Raw genomic sequence first — 14,454 nt, forward strand, 5'->3', positions numbered from 1 at the left:
GGCACCCCCGCCCTAGACTGTACTATCACTGCTAACTCAGGGACGCCCCCCCCCCACCCCTAGACTGTACCATCACTGCTATCTCAGGGACCGGCACCCCCTTGCCCGACACTGTACCATCACTGCTACCTCAGTGGAGGCATGTCGCCCGAGACTGTAACACAAGTGTTATTTGCACCCTCTCTCCCGAATGGGTCTTCAGCACAACCTGCCCAGCCACAGGGGCACTTCGCGCACCTACATGGGGTACAAGGAGGGCACGGGGCTATATGTGCAGGTATATAGTGTGTGGGACGCGGAGATTTCACACAGCTGCTCAGAGGTCATGCACTGGGCTCAAATGTAATCCATGAGGCGGTGGCCGTTGTCGGCCAGTTCTGGTGTAGCACTGCTGGCAGTGTAGAAGACAGAGACATACTGGCATTTATTAGACAATAAAGCCCCCAGCAGGAAATACTACAGGGGGCAGAGAATGAACGAATCCAGGCCCTGCACGGGGGACAGGGAAATGACTGCCCCTAACACGTATGCACCAGTAGACCATGTAATGTCATATGTGTATTTTGTAAGCGGATGGTTGCTATACACACAAGCAAAGGTAGCTTATTCTGTGCATCTGCAAACAAAATGTAAAACATGTAGGCTACAAAGCAATATTGAGAGCTTAACCCCCGGCGAGGGTTGTCCAACAATGAGCAACACCGGTGTTTGAGGTGAAAAACGTTATTCAGCATCACAATGCCGCACAAAGGCATGTTGGGGGGGGGGGGGGGGCAACTGACGTTTTTTTCTACCGATTGTGCTCAGATGTGGAAAATAATTAGGGTACACTTGCACCACCAACGGCATCTGGCATTACAATGTGAGCTATTATTTCATGTGCAAAGTCACAGCCATCTATGGCCATTGAGAGAAACGCCCATATCTATAACAACGCTTTCTGGCTTTAAGTGGCATTCGGGGAGCTCTTGAAACATGATGAACTACAAAGCATGTGCTTGTAACAGGGGAAGTAGCAAAAAGCACGTGGCTCTAATCCTGGATAGATTTTGTCCAAGCTAATTTTGTAACCTTGGTGCTTTTGGAAAATCTGCACTACACGTATGTATACACACACACACACACACACCTGCTCTACACATACACACACAACACATAGAGAGCCGGGAGGGATATTTATAAACACTGGTAATGATAGGTGGTATTTCCACAGCTTAGACGCTCATTACAGAAATTGTGAAGTACACAATGTCCTTCCGGGTGAATCACCTTTAATAAAAGGAGCACAAAACTGGAAGTGATAGATGCCCGCAGCTGTCTAGAAAACCAACGAGCCGACAATTCATGTAGAATATAGGCCCAAACGTCAGACGACCACAGAGAAGCGCTTCTGAAATCAAAGAGCGTTGGGTTATTTCAGCGGCCTTCGGATAAGTGAAGAAACGAAACCAGTCCACCCAGGAAAGCACGGAGCAGCTGACCCCTGTATAGAGGCAACCAGCGGCTCGGTTGGGGTCACAGCAGCTGAGCTATCCGATACAAATACAGGGCCTGCCCAGGACGTGCCGACAGCCAGGGCATTTACACAACTTCTGGTAAAGGTCAGTGTGCTTATTTGAATAGGAGTGCAGACCTGGCTACCTCAAATACACATACAGCCGACACTCCTAACGGACATTTTTAACCAGGATAACTGGAACCCAGCGAGGATGCATTTTGGAAAAGCCCTCATATTCACCAACAAAAATATATTAACTATGGTTCGGAAAGGCTTGGACAAATTATGCAGAGGAAGTTTTGGGCATATTTTAGTGATGCACGTTTTAAAATCCTCAAACCCGCAGCCAATCAAGATAAATATAAAAATGTCTTAAAGTTTTTTTAGGTGGAAAAAAAATCACTGTTTTTAGAAGGGGAATGTGGGTACATTTGGAACATTTTCGAGCAACATTTGACGGGAAACGGCTACATGCGCAGTTACAGATGTAACTATCCGAGACCAATTGTCAAAAGTGTACCTGCTAGTTTCACTGGGCTTGGACAAACAGGTTGTTTAAAAATAATAAAAAGCCAAATATATATATGCTCACTGACTTTGCAATAACCACCCGCGTCCCGATTTTAAAATGTCAATTTAATGGGGAGTTTTGTGAAATATGCTCCAATGATGAACTTCCGCAGGATTGAAAATGACACCAAAGGTACCATCTTTCCACCAGCTCGTGTTAATCAACCAAAACAAGGGTCTCGGTGCCGCAGAGCTTCCGGACAAGTCGAACCAGAGTGGGTACAATCAGATGCTTCCTGTTGGACTAGGAACCGCCCCCTACTCTCAGAACCACTTCCGGGTCCTTGCGCCCACGGCACACAGCACGATCACCGCCATTCCCTTCCGCCCACCCGCAGTAGCAAGTCCCCACGGCATAGGGTTCCAACCAGACAGGGCATGAAAAGGCTTAATTAACATTGTTTTTTTGCACATTAACTCCCAACTTCTGCTAATGATGTCGCGTTAATGCACTCGACTAATTAACATACGTGCACCACAGGAAACTACGAACTGTAATTATATTCGTATCCCGGATTTGTCAAAGCGAGGCCCCCCGAGTGAAATGCATTCGGTGGCATTAAGCTTACAAAGATACAGACCTTGCTCGAGAAAGGAGGGCTTCGAGCAAACCGCACGCAGACAGCAGGTCTGATCCTGCGAATGGAATTCAAAACACTGTAGCGTCTCGAAAGGGACGCTCAGACAGCGGGCTTTACCTCAATGCACTTGTTTGCTTTCCTGTCAGAATGGGATTTAGGGTATTTGTTTTATTTTGCATGCTGACAACGTCTCCTATACGTCATTCATAACTCATTTAATAGGCGATTTCTGTCACTGTCTGCAAATTGTTCCTCCGAAACAACCATTTATTTGTTGCTGAAAGGCAGACTGGTTTTATTTCGAAAAGCGTAGCTACTTCTGTGGGAATACATATTAGAAGAAAACCATATTACTTCATGTCCCAGTCAAGATTTCCTAAGTGCATTTTATTGTCACCTGGCGTGACACAGACCTTAACGTGCTGATGTTTTTTTAAACCCCTGAGCACCCGCCAGATATTTTTTTAAAGAGACTATTTGTCTGCAGAGTCAAATTTTAGAAAATAGTTCACGTTTGTCACCGTGAAGGAAGGGCAGTCATTCATTACCTGATGGTATTTACACAGCTACAAAGCAGCGCTTTTCATTAAAGAGTGGATACGGGGCACTACGCTTTTAAAAGCATGTTAGTACAGTAAATAACTAGATTATAAATAATGTCAACAATACACATTAAAACCTGACTTCCCATCAAGTAAATTGTGCTGGCGTTTTTTTTGGGGGGGGGGGGGGGGGTATATAGTCTGCGACGTTCTTCCTAAATTGTAGTTTAGTTAAAAAAAAAGTTTCTTCCATGACATGCAGAACCAGTTTTTTTTTTAAGTGTTCATGGGCTTGGGACGAAACGTTAAGCATTTTACTGTATTCAAAGCACAAGTTGCAACAGGGGACGAAAAAGAAAGAGATTGAGTAATAAATAAGTAAAAACCCTTTAATACATCAAATATACGGAATTTTTAATCTTTAAAGCAATACATTGTCTCTTGATTTTTTTCAGTTCACGGCAGACCTTACTCAGCCCCTATGCACAGGGTGGACGTAAAAAGAAAGTGTTAAGTGTTCATCGCTGAAGAAAATAAGGCAAATGAGGTTTTCGGAGTAGATCTTTTTCTTGCAACCTCCCCTCTCAGTCCAGAATACATTACAAAGGAAAGATACCAAAAGCTCTTTCAAGTGGCCCAAAAACATGTTTGTAAAAACAACAAAGGGGCTTGAAATGGTAGAAGGACAGATGTGGCCAGTCGGGAATCTGTTGGAAGTCAGACATGCAGGGGAGAGATCCCCGAGTACAGGGGTTGGGAAGGAGGCAGAACGGTCAGAGAGAAAGGAGCATTTGAAGGATGAAAGATCTTTGTGGTCGGGACATAGAAGAAAGGAAACGCAGGTTCTGTCGGGCCCTTTTAGAAAGGAAAATAGGGTCCTGTCCATTCAGCTGGAGGAGGCCATGTGCGTAAAGGGCCCGTGGAGGGAGGGGGTCTGCCTTGACCAGGTCCTTTGGGTGAGGAATATGTCTGTGGCCCTTAAGTGGAAAGTGTCTGCCTGTCAGGCCACTGAAGGGGCGATGCCTGTAGTGCCTCTGGAGGGGAGCGGTGTCTGCCTGTCCAGGCCCCGGAAGGAGCGGGGCCTCTCCACTCCCTAGAGGGGAGCAGTGCGTTGAATGTCCAGACCCTTGGGGCCATTTCTGTCCAGGCCCCTAGGGGGCGATGCCCGTCTGTCCAGGCCCCTGGATGGCCCTGTCTGCCTGTCCGGCCTTCTGCTGAGTGCGGTGTCTGTCCAGGGGGAGCCCCCGTTCTCAGAGCATTTCCTGCTTGGAGCTAACAATAAATAGAGTGGCGCGAAGTCCGGACCTCACTGGTAGCCCAGCGCCGAGGCCGTGGTCAGTCTCTGGCCGTAGAGCGCGTAGGGCGAGTAGTAGTGTCCCTGCGCGGAGGCGGGCAGCGGCAGCGGCGCCCCCGGCTGCAGCGGGCTCTTGGAGTAGGGGTGGTAGCGGCTGCTGAGTCCGTAGGCCGCGGCGGCGGCGGCTGCGGCCGCGGCGTGGTGGTGCGGGCTGCGCAGCGCCAGCGGGCTGTGGCTGCCCCCCGAGGGCGGCAGGTGCATGTGGCAGGCCATGGCCGCCGCCAGCGACGACGAGGAGCCCGGGTAGGAGGCCAGCAGCTTGTCGGCGCCCGAGAAGGCCGTGTGCGTCCGCAGGTGCGCCAGCAGCTCCTCGGAGGAGGGGAAGCGCTTGTCGCAGGGCCCGCTGGCCGACACCCAGTTGCAGGCGTGCGGCTGCGGCTCGTTGGGCAGCATGAAGCCGTAGGGGTAGAGCGGGTGTCCGGAGAGCGGGTGCTGCGGGTGCAGGCCCAGCGGCGGCGGCGCGGCGCCGTACATGAAGGGGTAGGCCTTGAGCGGCTCCGGGGGCGCCCCGCCGCCCGCCCCGCCGCCGCCGCCGCCGCCGCCCCCGCAGTGGTAGCTGAGGCAGTAGGGGTCCCGGCAGAGGCTAGCCGTCATGAGCGCGGCGGGCGGCGAGGCCCTGGCCAGCGGGCTGGAGCCGGCGCCCTTGCCGCAGCCCAGGCCGGCCTTGGCGTGCTCCAGGCCGTGCTGCTGCAGGAACTGCGGGGAGTAGCCGCCGTAGGCCGAGGCCAGGCTGCCGGCGTAGCCCAGCGAGGCGGGCGGCAGCGGGAAGACGCTCTGACCGGGCTTGTAGGGGGAGACGGGCGCCACCAGGCCGCCGCCGCCCAGCGCCGACACCGAGGAGGCCGAGGAGGTGGGGGTGCCGCGGGGCGACTCGGAGCACAGGCCCTTCCCGGAGCCCTCCGTCTCCAGCCGCCCGTGCGGGCCCGGGCTCTCCTTGGCCTCGGCCTCCTTCCGCTCCGCCTCGCCGGCCTTGGAGTCCGCCGGCAGCGGGGAGTGCGAGGGCAGCGAGCTGGGGCTGCCGGTGCGCGGCGTGAAGGGCGGGCAGGCGGCGCTCGGCACCCGGAAGCCGGCCTTGTCCCCCGAGGAGGCCTCCTTCTTGCCGCCCTCGCTCTGCTTGTTGTAGGGTTTGAAGCTGGACTTGTCCTCGGCGCCGATGTCGCTCAGCTTCAGCGGGCCCGCCTTGTCCTTGTCCCCGCAGGAAGAGGAGGAGGAGAGCTTGGAGGAGGGCGATGGGTCCGGCTTGCCGATCTGAGAGCAGGTCTGGGCCAGCAGCGCCAGCGGGCTCTTCTTGGCGTCGAGCTGCGGGGAAGAGAGGAGAGAGTGGCGTTAGTGGGCTGGACACAGCACAATACACAACTGCACAACACAACTACACGTTCTGCACCCAAGGGTGCCGCCACAGCACAGTGGTTTTCAAAACACCTTACAGAGCGAGACATCGTACAGAAATGCAATACTGCAATAGTGCAGGGTTTCTAGAATCAAGAAAGGACATTCGTGCCACGATATGTACTCTACCAGTGCAATACTGCACTATTGGGAGGACTATGTGGGCACATACTTGCAACACTTAGTAGTTTACAAATATCTTTAAATGTGAGCACCACTGTGGGCACCTACTTGCAGCACTTAGTAGTTTACACATATCTTTAAATGTGAGCAACACAGTGGATACATACTTGCAACACTTAGTAGTTCACAAATATCTTTAAATGTGAGCACAAGAGTGGGCACATACTTGCAACACTTAGTAGTTTACAAATATCTTTAAATGTGAGCACAAGAGTGGGCACATACTTGCAACACTTAGTAGTTTACAAATATCTTTAAATGTGAGCACCACATGCGCCACATGCGCGGGTCTTACCAACGCTTAATTGTTTACAAATTGTGCCAGAGACCCTTGGAGTGTTACTGAATTCCAGAGGACAGCGGAGCTCACTTCTAGGATTAATAAATGTCCAAGAGTAAGTTGCACAACTCCCCTTTGTACATTTGCTTGCGTCTTTAAAATCCGGACACCAATAACATGTTTAGTACTGAATTAATTAAATGAGCAACTAGTCCGTTTGGTTTTCATTATAGCATCAGCTTATTGGCGTGCCTGAATAAGCAGGTATTAGCAAAGTTAGTTGCAAAATTGGCCCGGCTCACAGGCTTCGCTGTTTACTCTTCGAGTACGCAATAGTAAGTCAGCAGCGCCCCAAGAAAAAGTCACACCTGCTCACAGCAATATGTTTGTGAAACGGCGTAATGCCTTTAAATTAATTAAGAGGGCATTAATTGCCTACTGTGTAGGCTGCCTGCAGAGTTACTGCTTAATTTGCAGCACTACCTGTACAACTATTGCTAAAGCTTAGGTTTTTACAGAACGCATTTGAATTCCAGGCGCTATTTAAGCACAAACCGAGAAAGACCATGATATCTTAATGGAGACCCCTTTGGTTCAATGACCGGTTGTCTACATTGCAATACTAAACTAGTTCATTGGTACGAATACATTTACAAGTATCACCAACTCTCAGGGGTTTTATATTATTTTAAATTAGGAAACAACTTATACACATTTCCAATTGAGAGGTACAAGTAAATATTGAATAAAGACAGGAAATTAGTTCTATGTAGTCCACAAAACTGCTAAACGTACATACATGAATACACTTTAGTTCTTGACAACAGGGCTAATGGTTAAACGCAGTCTAGTTTCAATACAGTGTGAGGTTGTATTAGACCAGCGCTTCAAGAGAGTCTTCTGTTTTGTCTGGACTTTTGGGCGCCTTATGTTTACACGTAATTACATTTCACTAATGCGGAAAATAGCATGCCCCTAAAACACACCACACGCTGGTGACCTGAACGGTTTCTGAATTCTTTTAGGTCTATAAGGTGTTTTTTGTGGATACATTTTTGTACTAACAGGGCGTATTATCATTAAAAGAAAGAAGTCACAAAACACGCGTGACAGTTCTGTTAGGCTACAGATCAGCACCGTGAGGAATTCTTTAGCATCAAACAGTCACACCCTGGTACAGCACCTCAAAAGGACAGGCTGATTGGGGGTGGGTTCCATGTAAACGCAGATTCCCTGTTCCTAAAAGAACTTCCATTGGGGACAGGCCATAGTGACGAGCCGAATTAAACCAGATAATTGTGCAAAGGGCAAACCCTCGTGAGGTGGACTGGCCACCGTCAAAATGCGAATGTAATGTGGGCTGGTGACCTCGGGTTAGGTGTGAGGACTTCTTAAAAAGTCAAAAGAAAACAACTTGGCTTCAAGGGTTGCAAAGTAAGTCATATTAGGTGTATAAGGCATGCCCGCGAGAGCTGGGCGCTGTGCTGCACAGGCTGCCTTGAAACAGTTGCTAAGTGGGTAACATTAAAGACCCAATGGCTGAGTGATATCATTACAACATATTAAATTGCAGCCCACGTCACTCCTTGAAGTCGAGCACGTGTTTTTTTTCTCCCAAGTCCTGCAGACAGTATTTTACATGGCCTGGACTCCTAGGGCTGGGTGTGTTGCTGCCACCAGCCAGACTCAGGTGGGGGGCTGGGAAGGGTGGGGCTGCTCACGCGGCTTAGCCCTCTTGCACAAGAGCCCAGACCACCCCTCCACTACGCCTCGGTTCTCCTAGTCCGTGCATTAAGAGGCCACTGTCTGCGCTCCTATCTAGTCCCTCCCTAGCTGCCTGGGCACCCACTGACCCACGCCTCGCCTGGCAGCTGCTGGTACAGATGCCACTGGGTAAACACCCCGTGTGTACAAGGACCACTGTAAGCAGAGCGAACTTCACTTTGTGTGTCACGGTAAACACGCAAACTCCCATGTACGGAGGTGCTACTGTAAACATACCAACCCTCTATTTATGTCACTGTAAACACAGCAAACCCTTCAGTACAGACAGCACTGAAAACGCGCTAAACCTTATGTAAGAATGTGGCCCTGTAACCAAGCCACGCTCTAATGTATTGGGATGTACCGTATAAGAAGGACACACAATCAATCATTTGTGTATGGAAGTGTGAACACAAACAGTAAACACACACAACTCCACCCTTTATGAATAACTGAAAACATGCCAAGTGCCATTAAAGGCAGACAGCAGCCCCACGGTTTCTAAAGATGCCACTGAAAACACACATCCCCTTTGTATGGAAATGATACTGAAATCACACTAACTACGCTTGTAAAAGGTGCCACTTGACACACTCCGGCCTCTGTAAAGGGGGCTTTGAGCGCGCACCTTTCCCTGCGCAGAAAGGACTTGCTCTTTTCGCCCTGCAACCATTGTTTATGAAGCTGCTGCTGTGTGCACAACCGCTTCCGCAGTGAAAAAGTGCAATCTGAAACACACCAATCCATCCTTGAGAATAGCTGCCCCAAGTAATACGTTGCCACAGACAGCAGACAACAACCCCACAATTAAGGGCACACCAAGCCGTACTTATAAAAAATAAACCACCATTGCACGTGAGGATACTGCGTAGACACATCCTATCCTGCCTGTTTGATCCTGGTGCGGAAGTAGGCACACTCTAAACTCATATTTTGTGATGCACCGCTATAGCCAGAGCACACCTAATACCTATTTATTGGAGGTGCCAGTGCAGCGCCCCTCTCCTAGAGACCCTGAAAGCTCGCAACCCCCTCCCCACTTCCTGCGTGCGGTCTCCGATCTGTAGGCGTGTGGTTTCATGCCCATACCACACAGCACCACTGCCGGAGATCCGCAGGTCAGGGCTGGGGCGGTGGCAGGGCGCTCCCCTCCTGTCCCAGCGCGCTTACCTCAATCGGACTGACGGGCGTGGAGGGCAGGGGCTGCAGGTACTCGGGGTGCAGGATGTGTCCGCTCCGGGCCGTCAGCATCTTCAGCACCTTGATGGGGAGCCGCTGGGCCTGGCGCGCGGGGTCCGAGGGCGGCACGGGGTGCAGGAAGGCGGCACCGGGCTGCTGGCCGAACACACGATCTCTTGCGGCAGAAAGCGAGGGCGATGTGATCATGACCCAACTGGCATGGGGGCGGCGGGCTCAGGGCGACCCCCGCAGGGTCGCCTCCGGGGTGGAGGGGTGTCCGAGGGCTGGTGGGATCCAGGGATCCTATAGAGCTGGATGTGCTGCGGACCCACAGCCAAGGCGCGGGCGGTCACTGCCAGGGAGGTGCCAGCCTCTTGTCTCCGAGGGTCCACCGAGTGATGCTTGCGGACTGTCCCACCTAGGGCAGGCAGTGTCTGTCTGAAAGCCTCTCCCAAGCTCGTGCAGTCTCTTTTCCGAGTGCCAGGGGTGCCTGTCCAGGCTCCTGCACTCTATTTCTGCGGGTCCGACTCACTGCGTCTGAGGGAAGGGTCTGCAAGAACGATCTCAGCGCTGTCTCTGTAAAGCGCCGCTCACTGCCCAGAGTGTCTCTGCAGAGCGCCTGCTCCTGCGCTCTCTGCCGGGTCCTTCCCAGAGCCCTGTGCCTGCTCGGAGCTCCCTGCAGCCTCTCTGTGGCTGTGCCTGGTCTCCTCCTGCTCTGCTCTGCTGTGCCTGCGCGCCGTCCCCTCTGCTGACACTGCTGCTGCGCTCCGTGCTGCTCCTCCTCTGCTCTGTGCGGTGTGCGCTGTAACCCGCCCAGCCCCGGCTCTGGCACAGCAACTCACATCAAAAGCAGCCGAATTAGGCTGAGATTAAAGCCTTTGCCGCCTTCCAATCAAATGGGACCCCGAGGTGATTGGAGGGTCAAGGGGATGTGACGTCCCCCTTTCTTCTGTATGTGTGTGTGTGGAGGAGCCTCCCCCTCGCACCGCCTCTCTGTGCACAGGGGACGGGCTGGCCTTTGTTTCTGTGGTTAGTGGCTCCCTCCGCCGCGCTTCTCGGAGGCCAGCACAGCGCGCAGCATAGAGGATAACACAAGTATGGAGAGACAGCAGCGCCCTGGCACACAGGTCCTTTGAAGGGTTGGGGGAAGGTAGGGGCAGGGCAGAAACTTTAATCGGGGAGAAAGTATTTTCATTTCAGGTGTAAATATGGTACTCGTGGCCGAACTATTAATAGTGCAGCGCAGGGGCGTATTTTCTATTGGTGCAGCAGGTGCAAGTGCACCAGGTCCAGAGGTCTAAGGACCAGGAGGTCCTAACAGCATAACAGCCCCCGGGCAAAGCAGTGCACAGAGCCCTGCCTGCACACCCACTCACAAGAATAAAATCGTTTACCAGAAAGTTAGTGTTAAATTCTGGTCTGCATGGAGGGCCCTGCGTTCCTGGGGCCCCAAGGAACTGCCCAGCGTGCCCATGCGTTAAAGCAGCACTGCTAAGGACCCCACTGAACCATGATTAATGCTCTATTTCATAGCCCAAAGAGTGATTACGGGGCCCTATCCTATCATTAGGGCACATGGCACAGTGGCTACCCACTGGCACAACCGTCTTAGATGCACAAAGATCCAGTGATGTTAAGCCCTTATTTCACCCAAATTATATATATATATTTGTTACTACTAAACCGGTGGATCGTGGACTTTGTTAATTTCCTGCATTAGGACAGATTGCCCCATTTCTAGGCCACAAGCTACCTTTACACATTCCATTAGAATGAAACCAGTGCACAGCTGCCAAGCGTCTTCCTCCTACCATGTTTAACATAATCAGTAAGTACTATTCAGCCATCAACAACACATTGCATTCTGGGACATGTAGTTACACTCAGTACTAAGTAGTGACTGCAAAAGCATAGCATGTAAAGCACTGAAGGCTAAAAACTGGCGGCTGATGTCCCTTTTACATTGCTGCGCCGTGGCCCTAAATACCTCCATACAACTTACTGTTGCCTAAGTAAGAAAGCGGTAAAATAAAGGCCGACCGAACGCGGCGCCGCCCGCCCCTCCGTGCAGCAAACACAGGATCAACCAGCCCAGGAGCGGAGCACGAGCGCTCCAATCAGGCATGTGATGACAAGAGCAGCCCAGCGCAGAGATTGGGGAATGCAAGGGTCACATGTTTTCAATATCCCCTTCATCTCTTTTTTTTTTTATCTCCACCCCTCCGTCACTTGTCAGCGCTGCCCGCTTGCAATCAATCAGTTATTTGTCAGCCCCTGTCAATCCGCCCTTGATTCATGTCAGCTTTTGTTGCTGATTACAAGCCTGGTGTGACTCGAAGGAAGAGAGCGCGGCGGAGGGGGGAGAGCCGAGAAGTCTCCTTTCAAAAGAGCCTTTCAATTTAAGGAAATAAATCGCTCTCAGAGTAAACTCAATTTGTATGCACACAAAAGGCGGACCTACTTCATTTAGCTCCGGCGACCCGGACAACCCCGCGCTGCACCCCCTCCCTGTGCCCACTTTAATTAAGAGGGGGCACTCCTTTTTTTTAGGGGCATAAAAAGTCCATATTTGTTAGGTGTTTACAATATTTCTCGCTGTCTTGATGAAACACTCTCTCTGGACTCTTGCGCGCGCGTGTGTGTGCGTTGTTTCTCCTTCATCCCGCGGCCGTCAGTCAGCGTTGGCGCTGGAGGACTGGTTAAAAACAGATGAAGATTGACAAGACGGAGCGGTGCTCGGATGCCAATACTGACAGGATGAACAAACGACTGCCCGGGATCAAAGGCAGGGCCGGGGCCATCCATTACGGCCCCCGAGCATTTCTGCACAATTACAGCCTTCTCACTTCGGCTATTATATTGATTGCCGATGCCTCGAGCAGTTTTATCACCAGCAAAACAGCTTATTTGTTGTCAGTGACTGTGTGCGCAACTCCTCGCCCCAGCTGACTTTGTAGGGGGGGTGCAAATATTTCCCGCAACAATATTTTCAGTTCCATTGCCCTGAATTGTTTTTAGCGGCCGCTTCCACCGAAGCGAAAACATAGGGGGCAGAGGCCAGGAGGCAAATGTTTGTTATGCGACAACTTTCCCTGCTCGTCTTTGCGCAAACAAATAAAACCGTCTTGCCTTAGCGAATTTGTTTACACACCAGCTCATGTTGTGTGTACCTTATGGGTTCCGTGTGATTAAAATGTATATATTTTCTGCCTGAACATACACAACAGTGCCTTAACGGGTCTGTGCACACCGTCTCTTTCGGTTGCATACAGTCAACAAGGTTCAACACAAATAGGAGATTATGACAGGATTGTGTTTTAGAAAACACGTTTTCCATTTCAAGTCAAAGTTTAATTACCAGTTAGTGTTACACTTGTGTGCCTGTCCACTGGGTATTAAAGTCTGTTTGTGTGACTACTTGGACCCGTTTCGTGAATTCTTTTGGAAACACTTTACTGGAGATTTATAAATACCCCCCAAACACCCCTGACACCGAAAGCCTTTGCACAAAACAATCAGCTAAAAAATCCGGGGCGGGGGTGCGTGTTTTTATCGTTCTCATCTCGGGTTGTAAATAGCGGTGCCTGTTTATTTATTTCTTCAGCTATAATAAAACGTGTTTTCACAGCAAACGTGTCTGTCAATGCGGTGCTTTTGTTTCCGGGTCATGCACGGTGGCCAACGCAACCTCCAACAAGCACAAGAAGGTCATGGAGATAAAACATGTTTGACAAGTGAAGAACAGGAGCATTGGGGTACTGCCCACAGCCAGATCTAGACTGCTGGCAAGAAACACGGCTCCAACACTGCGCCCTGTCTCCCTCTCTGCTCCTGGGCAGACGTTTCTAGCGGACCAGTCAGGATACTAGTTAAAGTTACCTCTTAAATTAACTTTCGAAAACAACAAATAATCTAGTCCATTCTGTAAAATTTGTAAGCTTTTAACGTGCTGACTGCACTGCCAAATCTCAATTTTAATAGCATTAGACAGATGGACATAGGATAGACAGACAGATAGATAGATAGATAGATAGATAGATAGATAGATAGATAGATAGATAGATAGATAGATAGATAGACAGACAGTATTCTATGCAAATGGTATACTTTTCAGATAAAAATCAGTTCTGGCGCAGAGAACAATATGTTAAAGGTCTTGACGCGTTCGCTGCTTCAGTACAGTTTGTACATTTGAAAAGAGATGCTCCAAATTGGGTGTATTTGGGCGACTAAACATTTTCACACACACACAAGAACCCTTGAGAACTGTATCAGCGTTGTGGCTGAAAAGAAGTCGCCTGGGCTCCGCGACTTTACTGCCGAAAGGTGCAGTTGGAGAAAGGCTCGAACGCCCCAGTGGCACTCGGCTGGCATCACCCGGGCATGTGTCCGAGTGGGCAGCGGAGGCCAGCTGTGGGAGTAAGCCCACCCGTGACCCCGCGAGCCCTGCCTGCAGAGCCAGCCCCCCGGACTCTGGGCCACGTTTTCCGCAGCCCTCTCCTTTGTTGTCAGCCCCCTTGATGGATGGGGGGCAGTAAAACCCGGCAGGACAAAAAGCTGCGCCCTCCATTTGTGTTCATTTGCATGAAAGTGCTTGGAACAGCTGTTTTGCTCGCAGGACCGGAGAGGCCGCTATCTGTCCTGGCTGTATTTGTCCTGCCTCCCGGGGTGAAAGACTGCAAGATTAATTGCATCGAGGGGGGAGTCGGCGCTACGAAGGGCCCTCGGGTGGGAGGGGCGCGCTTTACATGTGAAACGACCAGAATCAAAGGTGAGGCCGGACATGTGTAAAACAACTTGTGTATTGACATGCAGGGGAAAGTGAAGGGACGCCCCCGCCTCGGGGGCAGCTTTGATGCAGCCAGCAGGTAGCCCGGCCTCCGGTTTCACCCTTCGAACCAGTGTCAAGGATACTTTGCTCTGCACATGGAGGTGTTAGTTACACACACTGTCCTGTAAAAGGGGTACTTATCTGAGGAAACCGCGCTTAAACGTCTTGGTGTTTGTTGACACGTTAAGGGGGAGGTGAATATACACACATATTCACACACACACATTATATATATATATATATATATATATATATATATATATATATATATATATATATATAT

General features: G+C 50.8%; 1 protein-coding gene across 1 annotated transcript; it reads right to left on the bottom strand.

Moving 5' to 3' along the window:
- Window positions 1–3,566: 3,566 nt before the first annotated feature.
- Window positions 3,567–9,957, bottom strand: ZNF503 (zinc finger protein 503). The gene is made up of 2 exons (XM_078643363.1): window positions 9,332–9,957; window positions 3,567–5,844 (listed from the first exon to the last, which is right to left on the bottom strand). The coding sequence occupies exons 1-2, from the start codon at window positions 9,545–9,547 to the stop codon at window positions 4,498–4,500; spliced, it is 1,563 nt and encodes a 520-aa protein (XP_078499489.1). The 5' UTR covers window positions 9,548–9,957; the 3' UTR covers window positions 3,567–4,497.
- Between the last annotated feature and the right edge of the window lie 4,497 nt (window positions 9,958–14,454).

The sequence above is a fragment of the Lissotriton helveticus genome, chromosome 5_1 (assembly GCF_964261635.1).
Source record: "Lissotriton helveticus chromosome 5_1, aLisHel1.1, whole genome shotgun sequence".
In the NCBI taxonomy this organism is placed as follows: Eukaryota; Metazoa; Chordata; class Amphibia; order Caudata; family Salamandridae; genus Lissotriton; species Lissotriton helveticus.